The sequence below is a fragment of the Idiotropiscis lumnitzeri genome, chromosome 8 (genome assembly GCF_059441095.1).
Source record: "Idiotropiscis lumnitzeri isolate Australia: NSW breed Sydney's pygmy pipehorse chromosome 8, RoL_Ilum_1.0, whole genome shotgun sequence".
Classification (NCBI taxonomy): Eukaryota; Metazoa; Chordata; class Actinopteri; order Syngnathiformes; family Syngnathidae; genus Idiotropiscis; species Idiotropiscis lumnitzeri.
Genome location: NC_142398.1, coordinates 2877336 through 2889793, shown reverse-complemented (window position 1 = coordinate 2889793; position 12458 = coordinate 2877336). Strand labels below are relative to the sequence as shown.

At 39.2% G+C, this 12458-nt stretch overlaps 1 protein-coding gene across 1 annotated transcript in view; it reads left to right on the top strand.

The window, feature by feature from the left end:
• LOC148331505 (noelin-2-like) overlaps positions 1–11723 on the top strand; it is a 37126-nt gene extending 25403 nt beyond the window's left edge. The window contains exons 5-9 of the mRNA XM_088302836.1: positions 2907–3126; positions 4011–4117; positions 5914–6090; positions 9779–9952; positions 11302–11723. Coding sequence (XP_088158962.1) covers positions 2907–3126; positions 4011–4117; positions 5914–6090; positions 9779–9952; positions 11302–11622 — 999 coding nt within the window. The 3' untranslated portion in view covers positions 11623–11723. The remainder of the gene's footprint in view (positions 1–2906; positions 3127–4010; positions 4118–5913; positions 6091–9778; positions 9953–11301) is intronic.
• The last annotated feature ends 735 nt before the right edge of the window (positions 11724–12458 follow it).

Genomic DNA, 12458 nt, shown 5'->3' with positions numbered 1-12458 from the left:
ACCAACTGAGGAGCTGGCCAACCACCCGGCCGTTCACTTCACCATCTTGGAATTTTTTTTAAATTTATTTATTTAATTTTTTTTTAAACACACATGATAGAAGATAATTGATAGTCTTCGAGTTTAACATACAACAACATTGACAATTTGGCATCTTCAGTGGACTAAATGTGTGTTTCAGAATATCAAAGATAATTTAGTGAATGTTTTCATGAACATATTAAGACAATTTAGCATGTATGTCCAAGTTATTTCCCATGAACACTGAAATAATTTTGCATGTTCACTGAACCTAACACTTGCTGATGAGTGTATCAAACACAACTTAGCATTTTGTACAAACAAGCGTGCTTGATTTTTTTAAACATCCAAGAAAATTTTGAATCTTTGACAAAACCTATAAGCACAACACACTTTGAAGAAGCACTGTTTCATAGGGCGGTGTTTACAACCGTGATGATGAGCTGCACCACTTCTCTCAAAAGAACTCAAGGCAAATAAATAAAACTCAGCAATGAAGAAGGCAAAAAAAAGAAAGACCCGGATAACAAATCCACGGAGACCCTCAAACATCTCCATCCCAATCCAGTTGGCCTCGATTCAGCCCCACTAAGAAAATCTGCAAGGCCAACTCCGTGTAGTCATGAAAAATAAAGTAGTCTTGTTGCGCAACTCATCGCCTGAGAGGCACACGACGGGAGTCCTCTGGGTTTATCCCCATGTCAAGCAGATGGGACTTTTGGGGCTTTTTCCATTTAAGTCATCACCGCTTCTCGCCTGGCAGTTCTTTCACACCTCTCAGCAGGGACCAGAGACAGGATTGGAAGTAACGGAAATGAATAGACAATATGGCATGGGATCGAACTGTAATTCCGAGAATCACAATTGTAATTTTTCCAGGATATATTAGAATAATTTCAAGATGAGGTTATAGTTTTTTTTCATAAACCAATGTTCATATCTTGCGTGACGTTCTTAATAGGAAGTGCTTTTTTTTTTTTTTTCAAAATCTAAATCATGGTAATAGTAACAAAATACATGCATGTTTTCTAGAATAAATCTCATAAATTTAATTAGAATAAAGTTGTTGTTTTTTTTACATAAAATCTTATTTTTCAAGATAAAAAGCTCTTTTCATAAGGTGAACTCGCTTTGTTAGGATAAAGTTGAGAAACAGTTAGATTAAATAAAATTGTGATTTTACAAAAATAAAGTGGGATTAAAAAAAGAGAGGTTTTAATTATATTATCATTCTTACTTCAATAGAAAAAATTTAATAATCGAATATTTCAAAAAATCTCAACAATATAGATTTTTTGGGGGGGTCCAAAATGTATAGACTGATTTTTTTTTTTTTTTTTCGGGGGGGGGGGGGGGGTTGGTTAAAAATATTTTTCATATTAAAAGAACAAAGTGGAATTTTGGAGGATGAAAAGTATTTTAAATGAAGTCAATCTTTTTCATGACAAGAGTCAGAACATGAGCAGTTCTCCCACAATTTTCGCCGATTTAAATGGTATTTGAACATAGTCAGTGTAGTATTAGCAGCAACTTAGGGGCTCTTGAGTGTCTTATAAAAGAGGCAAGTGAGACATGAGGGTGAAAAAAATAGAAGCGCTTTTCTTCCACGGTCGTAATGCGGCTACCATTGAAGCGCCACTTCAAGCCACACAATGTCGGAAAATAAACCTTTTTGCCCGTCAAGTGCGAGAAGATTATCCCCTCACATTGGTTCTTTCGAGAAACATCTAGCCAAGGGGCCTCTGTTCTGTTTTTTTTGTTTTAGATTTTTTTTTTATTTATATTTATAGTTTTTAAAGGATTCCTTTCTAAGCCTCTAAATCGAACCGAACCCGCTTTCTAAACTGAACATCGTACACTTAGGCATAAACCTAGACCTAACTGCCAAACCTCAAACCTGTTTTCCACCTTAACTGTAAAGGTGATGAGATGCTGAGACATCTAAACTGTAAAGACGCCAATGTGTCCAATGTAAGGGTCTGAACATTGCAAACATGGTGAAGCTACATTTAGCTTATATATATATCTATCTATCTTTATATATATATATATATATATATATATATATCTTTATATATATATATATATATATATATATATATATATATATATATATATTTCTTTATATATATATTATATATATATATATATATATATATATTATATATATATGTATATTATATATATATTATATATATATATATATTATATATATATATATATATATATACGTCATCTAATTATTTGAGCGTGGGACCTGAGGCGATGTGAACTATCACACGCTTCGTTGGGTGTATATGTATGTATATATATATGTATATATGTATATACATGTATATATGTATGTGTGTAATTGTTTGAATTATTGTCATAAAAATGATGATTTCTTGATTATGTTAGGTCAGCAGTGAAGGCCTTGACCGTCTACCACTGATGTGAAGTATATTTAATTCAAAGACTGTTCTAATAGCTTTCTTGGATTCTTAAATACGATCTAAATGGAGACAATTTCGCAGACATTTATTTTGGAAACATTTCTCAGAACTGCCCTCAAGCGCCACACTCCAGCAGTGTTGGTTTGCAAGGCCCGTGGTAACTTAAACACAGTGTTTTGTTCTGAGACGTGCTAAAGACAGCTAATATGGTACAATATTTGCAAAGTATGCAAATTATTTTTTAAGTAAATCAAACTGAGTTCACTGAGTTAAAATATTTAACTGAGTTAAAATTTTTTGGATTAAGACAGTCCTGGGAATTTCCTTAACCAAATTATCTAGCAGACCAGAGAAAAAAGAAAAAAATGTTTAAAAAAAAAAAAAACCTCCCCTATTAGTCTCAGTCCCCTCATTTTGGCGGCTAACGATTTGCTTGCTGTTGCCGTTCAGGAGCTGAAGGGTCAGGTGACTCAGCTTCAGCCCCTCCTATCCACGGCAGATCAATACCGGTCCGATGTTCAAACGCTGGCCACCCTGCGAGGTGAACTGTTCAACCTGTCCGTGGTGCTGACAGCCATCCAGGAAGAGGTGGGCGCGTATGACTATGAGGAGCTTCAGAGGAGGGTTCTGATGCTGGAGACCAGACTGCACAGCTGCATGAACAAGCTAGGTCTGCCCCAAACTTACCAGTAGTCTACCTCTTTGCTGATTGCAGGCATTTAAGTGTTTTAGTATCGTAGTTTGAGATGGATTTAGGGTAGGGATGTTCAGCACTACTTTTTTTCCAGATCGATACTCGTACAAGTATTCACTCTTAATGATCCAAGAACCAATACCTCTAATTGTTTTGATGAAATTTAATTTACCACTATAACAAAAACATTGTGAACCAAGACCTTTCTTTAGATGCAGATGGTGATCTACTATCCCAACTGCAAAGGGGGTCATAATCTGACCAGAAATCAGTCAATTTTCCATCCATCCATTATCTGTACCGCTTTTCCTCACAAGGGGGGTGCTGGAGCCTATCCTAGCTATCTTCGGGCGGTAGGCAGGGTACACACTGAACTGGTTGACAGCCATTCGCAGGGCACACATAGACTAACAACCATCCGCGCTCACACTCATACCGATGGGCAATTTAGAGTGTCCAATCAACCTGCCATGCATGTTTTTGGAATGTGGGAGGAAACTGGAATACCCGGAGGAAACTCATGCAGGCATGGGGGCAACATGCAAACTCGACCCGGGAAGGCCACAGCCGGAATCAAACGCAAGACCTCTGCACTGTGAGGCCAACGTGCTAACCAGTCATCCACCGTGCCTTCAGTCCATTTTAATAAACATAATTTGCTCATGATAAAAATCCTCTCAGAATAAATGTACATTTTTTTAATTAAGTCATTATCTTCTAAGAATTAAATGATACTTTTTCAAGGAAAAACATCATCTTATAAGTAAAAATGTGGCTTTGGAGAAAAGTATTTGTCTTTTACTGATTTTCTATTGGACCAAAATAAACGTATGTTGTTTTCATGTGTTCTGGGTGGGCAGGTTGTGGTCGCCTGACAGCCGTCAACGGTCCCATCACGGTGCGGGCATCGGGGTCCCGCTTCGGCTCTTGGATGACTGACGCCATGATTCCCAGCTCTGACAACAGAGTGAGTTTTACGCTGTGTGTGTGCATGTGTGTGCGTGTGTGCGTGTGTGACATCAGTATTGTTTTTGGCAGGCATTTTAGATTTAGTGTTAGTCGTAGTCATTTGAACAAAAATGCTTAGTAATTTTCGTCAGATTTAGTCATTCCTGTTCGTGATAGTTTTAGTCTAGTTTTAGTCGACGAAAACTCAAAAAGGTTTTAGTCGGTTTTAGTCGACGAAAACTCCTAAAGGTTTTAGTCCGTTTTAGTTAAAAATAGGCATACAAGGTTTCCACCCAATAGCAGACTTTCGGATGGACCATTAAGTATTATGCATTACAAACATATAAAGTAACAAGGATCACTGATGGTGTAGTGGTACACTCCCATGAGTTCTGTGCGGGCAGAGTGGGTTCAGTTCCCACTGAGTTACGGTGTCTATGTCTGCCCTGTGACTGGCTGGCGACCAGTTCAGGGTGTAGTGGGCCTTTCACCCGTAGTCAGCTGGGATAGGCTCCAGCACCCTCCCACGACACTGTACGGCACACATGTCAAACTCAAGGCCCGGGGGCCAGATCAGGCCCGCAACCTCATTTTATGTGGCCCGCAAAGGGCAAATCATAATAATAATAATAATAATATTCCCTTTATTAGTCCCAAAATGGGGAAATTTGAGATTCGAACCCAGGCCTCCTGGGGAGACTGGGTTCTGAACGCGGCGCCTTAGACCACTCGGCCATCCTGGCAGCCACGAGATTCGAACCCAGGCCTCCTGGGGAGACTGGGTCCTGAACGCGGCGCCTTTGACCACTCGGCCATCTGCATCAACTTCCTGTTTCTGGCACATTTTCTTCACTTTTAACAACAACACTGAGATATGAGATATTGTCATTTATTTGTTACCAATCTTCCCCTTTTAAAATACATTTAAAAATTGTTGAACAATTACTTACTAGTTTCTGATTTCAAAACTAGCTTTCCAATCAATTTATATGGGTTCACATTCATACCGGCCCTCTGAGGGAAACCACAACTACGATGTGGCCCGTCCACAAAAATGAGTTTGACTCCTCTGCTGTACGGGATAAGCGGAGTGGATAATGACATGACAGATAACGTAACAATCGAGTCGATGCTCATTGCTCCAAAATAAGACGAGCACCAAAACGTTTTATTTGGCAACTGTTGTGGCTTTATTACACTTAAAGCAACATAAAATCAACATAGACTTGTAGTAGACTAGTTCTATAGTACAGAAGCACAAGTACAAACTCAATCAAATATAGCTTGCGGTTATCAGAGCGAAGTAGCCTTGCGAGTGTCACTGTTGCCATGGTCCGTCAAAGGAAGCGTGTCAGTGTGTGCTAGCCGAGACGAATGACCGCAGACGTGTTTGTGCGACACAAGTATGTGTGACGGTGCATGCGCGGCGCATGCGCCTTGCGTGCTGTCCTGGTGGTGGGCGAGCCCAAAGGAAAGATATGTTGTACTTCACTGCAATGTTTTGAAAGACAGATTACATGTACAATAGGAAGGGATGTCATAAATGTTCAGCTTCTGACGAACCACACGCTAACAATTTCATCCTGTCTTGTCTTGTCAACGAAAATTTCATATACGTCACATCATGTTTTCGTCATCAATCTCGCCTACCTCGTCAGTTCTAAAAAAAAAAATGTAATATTTCGAGAATGAAATTCGTCCCTCTAACTTTAATATCAGTATATTACAACTTTTGATCCCTGACAAAATGCATCTTGTCTAGATATCTTATAGGGCTGTCACAAAAAATATTTCATTGTTGTGTTTGTGGTTGAGGTGTGGTCCATGGACGGCTTCTACCGCGGCCGGCGCGTGCTGGAGTACCGCACCATGGCCGACTTCACCAAGGGCCAGAATTTTGTGCAGCACCTGCTGCCGCACGCCTGGGCCGGCACGGGCCATGTGGTCTACAATGGCTCGCTCTACTACAACAAACACCAGAGCAACATCCTGGTAGGCAAAAATCACAAACATTTACCCAGGCACATGCGCAGACATTTTTTTTGGGGGGGGGTGCTCAAGCTACGCCCAAAATTTGATGACAGAATATACATTTAAGATATTGGCGAATGAAAAAAAAATGGGGGCAGGCAAAGGGCAATTTCCTCATCAGGGGCAAAAGTGTTGGTCGCTGGAGCACCACTAGGGGTCGACTGTATCTGTGTACAAGCCTGCATTCATCCACAGTGGAATGCACATTCATACAAGGCTGAGCAAACATTTTGTACTCAAAGGTAGGGCTGCGCAATAGATTGTAAAAATCTTTATATTGCAATAATGGCCTGTGCAATGTGCATATCACAAAGACATGCAATCGTTTTATTATTTTATTGTATGGTTTTGTCCCAATTTGACCAGTCAGATGCAAACCTAAATGCACATCATCTAGGAGAGAAAGTATAAGAATCACGCTTTTTAAACAGGTGGCCACGCCCTAAAGAATCACGCTTTTATCAAATATTTCCACGCCCCTCTAACATTTCCCCGCCCTACAGAATCACGCTTCTGTCATAAATGAAGGGTGATGTCTCCACCCCTCCCGCCTCCTGCTCCTACTGGCACCCTCCTATTTCCCTGTACGTCACGTCCTTCCTACATCCAGCAGCCCCCATGTTTGTAGTTCATGTTTGTAGTCCATGCAGCAAAGAAAATACCATACGGTTAAGAAATAGAATACAGCTAAGAAAATAGCATACAGCCAGGTTAAGAAAATAGTATACAGCTAGGTTAAGAGCATGCAGCTAGGCAACCCCCATGTTTGTAGTTCATACAGCTAAGCAAAGAAATATTAGATATTATAATATATAATATTCTAATATATTATATAAAAAATAAATAGCATGCAGCTAGGCAGCCACCATTTTTGTAGTTCATACAGCTAAGAAATATTATATATTATAATATTATAAATTATAATATATTATATATAAAATAAATAGCAGTATTTGGAGTGGCTCATACACAGTCAAAAACTACAGATACAACACGCTCTTAATAGAGGTGAAAAACAACTCGGTCGCTACACCGTAGACGGTTGTGTTGAAATTGATGGTATAAAACATGTTTTTGAATATCTAGGTTGTTTTTATCATGGTTGTCACCGACTGTTATAATCCAACTGAGAGGTTTCCTTTGACAAATCAAACCTTTCGACAATTGTTTGACATCAGCCGAAAGAAACTCGCGACCTTGAAATCGGATCCGAGCGTACGTCTCACTGTGATGAAAGAGCATGAGTGGCTCAACATGAAGAAAACTCATGTGAAAGAGTTCATGAGCAATTATCAACATCCTGAGCCCCTAGCACTCCGTCAGCCTCTTTTCGGGGGTAGAACCAGCGTGTTCACATTGCGATACACGGCCGCTCCAAACGAGCGAATGTTTTATGTCGATGTCACCTCTCTGTATCCTTTTGTCAACAGCAACGGCGCCTATCCTCTCGGTCATCCAATCATTATCCGCAAAGACTTTGACGATCCTCATAAATATTTTGGTTTGATCAAAGCCAAAGTCTACCCACCACGAGGTCTCTTGTTGCCTTTGTTACCTTACAAAACAGCTAAAGGTAAACTAACGTTCCCTCTTTGTAGAACGTGTGCCGAAATCAACAACCAGACCTCATCGTGTCACCACGATGATGAGAGCAGGGCTCTGCTTGGTGTTTGAGTGTCTATCGAGTTTAACAAAGCTCTATTTTTATTAAATATTATATAGCTATTGATTATAGAAATATAGTTAAGGATTAGTTGCATCATTTACCTGAAGAAATTTCTGCAATGTTGTTAGAAACCTGATCAGGTGCAGCAATGGTTGTCACCCTCCTCGGTGTGATGTCCATGGCCAGGCGACGTCTTGTTCTGCTCATCTTCATTTTTCACGAGGAGCAAGTCTGGGTCTTCAACTGGGAAAAATTGGTTTGTCTGTGCAGAGCGTGACTTGGGCTTTGTTTATATTGAGTCTGGGGGCGGGATATGATAGGAGGGGATGTGCTTATTTTTGACAGAAGCTTGATTCTGTGGGGCGGGCGGGTTTGTCTTCGTTCACAACCACCACCACAACTTGGAGGTCGTTTGTGTGTTCAACTATAGATAAGAAATATGTGAAAACATGGCTTGGGGAAATCAACCTTCATATTTGACAGAAGCGTGATTCTATGGGTTTGTCTACGTTGACAACCACCACCACAACTTGGAGGTCGTTTGTGTGTTCAACTATAGATAAGAAATACGTGGAAACATGTCGGGGCATGTTTGCAAAGATGACTTGGGGGTGTCAACAGCCAACTTAAAATACAGACAAGATGATGTTACTCCTTGAAAGTTAAAATAATTGGTAAAACAATACCTTAATGATATCTTAGCTGCTATTTCTTGACATAAACACATGTTGTTTTTTAACCTAACTACTAAATATTTCTTCGCCGTATGCTGTTTCTTAGCTGCATGCTATTTATTTTAACTATAATATATTATAATATATAATATTATAATATATAATATTTCTTAGCTGTTTGAACTACAAACATGGTGGCTGCCTAGCTGCATGCTATTTATTTTTTATATAATATATTATAATATTATAATATTATATATTATAATATCTAATATTTCTTTGCTTAGCTGTTTGAACTACAAACATGGGGGTTGCCTAGCTGCATGCTCTTAACCTAGCTGTATACTATTTTCTTTATTACAGAAGCGTGATTCTGTAGGGCGGGGAAATGTTAGAGGGGCGTGGAAATATTTGATAAAAGCGTGATTCTGTAGGGCGTGGCCACCTGTCAAAAAGCGTGATTCTTATACTCTGTTAGGAGAATTACAATTAATAAGCAAAGAACACATTGAGCTACTTTATTTTGCCACATGAAAAAAAAACCCTCCCAATACTTCTTTCATAAGATAATTAAAAAAAATCTTTCTTTCGGTAAATGTAACTATCACAATAATCCACATCCATATTGCATGTTTTTCCAATATGGTGCAGCCCTACTCAAAGGTCACATTTGATTTTTAAAATGGACACTTTAGCACTTACTTAATACAATGAAAAATATCAAACGTATTTATTTTTCTAGGTTTTGTGATTTTGTGAAATGGTTCATTTAAGAGTCAAGCATTTAATAATCACATTTTATTAGTGACATAATGCATGATCATTTTTCACTTTCTAATTAATTGCATTACAATAGATTTTTTTAAATAACCGAACAACTATTTAATTAAATAGAATTCAGTTTTTTTTACTGATCTATTTGTATATTGTGTAAAACTTTAAAATAAAATCTGACATGCTATTTTTAACCAGTCCAGGTTGTGCCTTACCTACTGCCCAAAGACAGCTTGGATAAGGTCCAGCATGCCCACGACCCTCGTGAGGAGAAGCGGCATGGATAATGGATGGATGGACATGCTATTTTGATTTTATTTATAATTAATTTCATTATAATTGCTTGAAATAAATATTTTCTCACCATATTGGTGTTTTCACAAAAAAAAGTTTGTATTTTTTTCAAGAAAAGAACATCCATCCATTATCTAAGCTGCTTCATCTCACGAGGGTCGCGGGCATGCTGGAGGCTATCCCAACTGTCTTGGGACAGTTTAGGTAAATTGGTTTGTGTTTATGTGCGTGTGTGTTGTAGGTGCAATACCACTTCCGCTCTCGCAGCGTGCTGCTGCAGCGTAGCCTGAGCGGCGCGGGCTATAACAACACTTTCCCGTACAGCTGGGGGGGATCCTCCGACATCGACCTCATGGCCGACGAGACTGGCTTGTGGGCCGTTTACACATCCATACCCAATGCTGGAAACATCGTGGTATGACAAAACTAGCGTGCAGGCATTAGCCTTCATCGAAGTTGTGACTGTTTACTTCAGAGTTGTGACGTAACAGATTGTCTTAAACTAATGTTGGCATCCAACTGAGTTAGAATGAAATATAACTGTGTAACATTAGCAGTCAATGGAGATCAGAATCAGAAGAATCAGAATGTGCTTTACTGTCATTGTACTCAGTGTAAAATGAGATTGGAGAGCTCCCCTCTTCAGTGCAATATAACAAATAATTTAATTAAATATTTCACTTAAATTAATTAAATATTGAAAAATTAAATAAATATGAAATTGAATAAATAAATAACAAATAAAACACACTATGTTGCTGTTCTAAAAGGTAAATGTAGTTGTGTGCGAGAGTTCAGCATGGAGATGGCTCTCAAAAGAAACTGTTTTTCAGTCTGTTAGTCTTTGATTTGATGCACCTGCCGCGCCTATCGGAGGGCAACAGGTCAAATAGGTGTGAGCTCGGGTGAGTATGGTCCTTGATGATCTTGTGAGCTGTGCTGAGACACCGGGTGGTGGTTAGTTGGATTATTTTCAAAAGTGGCTAATTTCAGAATTCTTGTTTATCTAGCAAACATTATTTTTAATTAGTTGATTGTGTCTTGCAAATGTTAGCTCGATTGTCATAACTGGCTAATGTTAGATTACATCACAGTTGCTAGTGAGCCAGTTGTAACTGGTTGACGTTAATATTTTTCAGATTTGTTAATTAACAGATTGTCGTAACTGGTTAACGTTAGAATTCATTGGATTTAGATAATTTTTGTAAACGGCTAATGTTACTATTAATCAGAATTCTGGTTTAAATGGCTAACGTCTGAATTGATTTAAATTTGTCAATTAGCTGATTGTGACTAGCTAACATTAGCCCTAACTCGTTAATTTTAGCATTCATCACAGTTGCTGGTTAGCCATTTTTAACTGGTTGACATGAGCATTTGTCGGAGTTGTTAGTTAACAGATACCTGGTTTACGATACAACTCAACAGATTTGGTAGTCAGCCAATTTTCATCACTATCTGATAATGGCCTTCCACAGAGTTGTTAGTTCACAAGTTAACATAACTCAACTGATGTCTTAGTCAACATTTTTTTTTTATAACTGATATTAGCATTTCTTAGAGATGTTAGTTAACAAGGTAACATACGTCATCGGACTTTTTAGTAAATTTTTGGAACTGTCTGAAATTAGCATTCATCAACATTGTGTTTTGGCTGATTGTAACTAGCCATAGTAAGCTTTTATAAGAGCTGATTGTACCTGGCTAATGCTAGCATTCATTCACATATTTAATCAGCGGTTTCTCCATCTGCTTTGCGCTCAGGTGAGCCGCCTGTGCCCTCGTTCCCTGGACGTAATACGTAGCTGGTCCACTGGCTTCCCGAAACGCAGCGCAGGCGAGGCCTTCATGATCTGCGGCGTCCTCTACGTCACCAACTCGCACCTGGCCGGAGCCAAGGTCCACTTCGCCTACAATACCAACACATCCACCTACGAGTACACGGACGTGCCCTTCCACAACCTCTACTCGCACATCAGCATGATGGACTACAATCCCAGAGAGAGGGCGCTCTACACCTGGAACAACGGTCACCAAGTGCTCTACAACGTCACGCTCTTTCACGTCATACGTACTGACGGGTAAACCACGTTGAGTCTGGAGAGGAGTCACGGATTTGTCGAATTTGTGCTGGATGTGTCGAGCCCGCATGGTTCTGTTTCTTCAATAAACATCAACAAACTTGATGCCTCTTTTCTTCCTTTTCTGTTTTAGAAGTGCAAAAAAATTTACAACTGTAATTAACTGAAGTTGTCATTCAATCAATCAATCCAATTTTATTTATTTAGCACTTTTCATACATAAAATCCAGCTCAAAGTGCTGTACAATAAAAACCTCCAAATTACAACAAAAAATTAAAACACATTCCACCCACCCAACATAAACACAAGACACATCCACATACACGCCTAAACTCGCTAAAGGACGGAGGTAGATTTTAGTCCGGCCCTTCGTGCGTGTGATGTGTTTGCAAGGAAGCTAAACGTTCATCTCAAAAATTGCCTCAGAACACATCAAAAGCACCACTTCGGCTTGACGAAACACTTAGCAAAATAATAAACCCACAATAAAGTAAGCGGATTTGAATAGTAAATTAGCCAGCTAATGATTATTATATACAGGGATTATTATATATCAGGATATATCATATATGGCAGGGATCACCAAATGGTGGACCGCAGTCCGGATCCGGACCGACAGATGGTTCGGACCGGACCCATGACCAATCTATGATGAATTTTTTTCAGGGCGCATTCGCAAACGTTGACGGTGCAATTCTACTTAATACGGAAATGGCGTCACTGATTTGAGCCAATCAAATCTTTTGTTTACGATCCACTGCCAATTGCGCAGCAGACCGGAAGAAAGTGCTGCTGACAGTATGCCTTGCTAAAAAGTTAGCAAGGTCGATGTGTGTTGT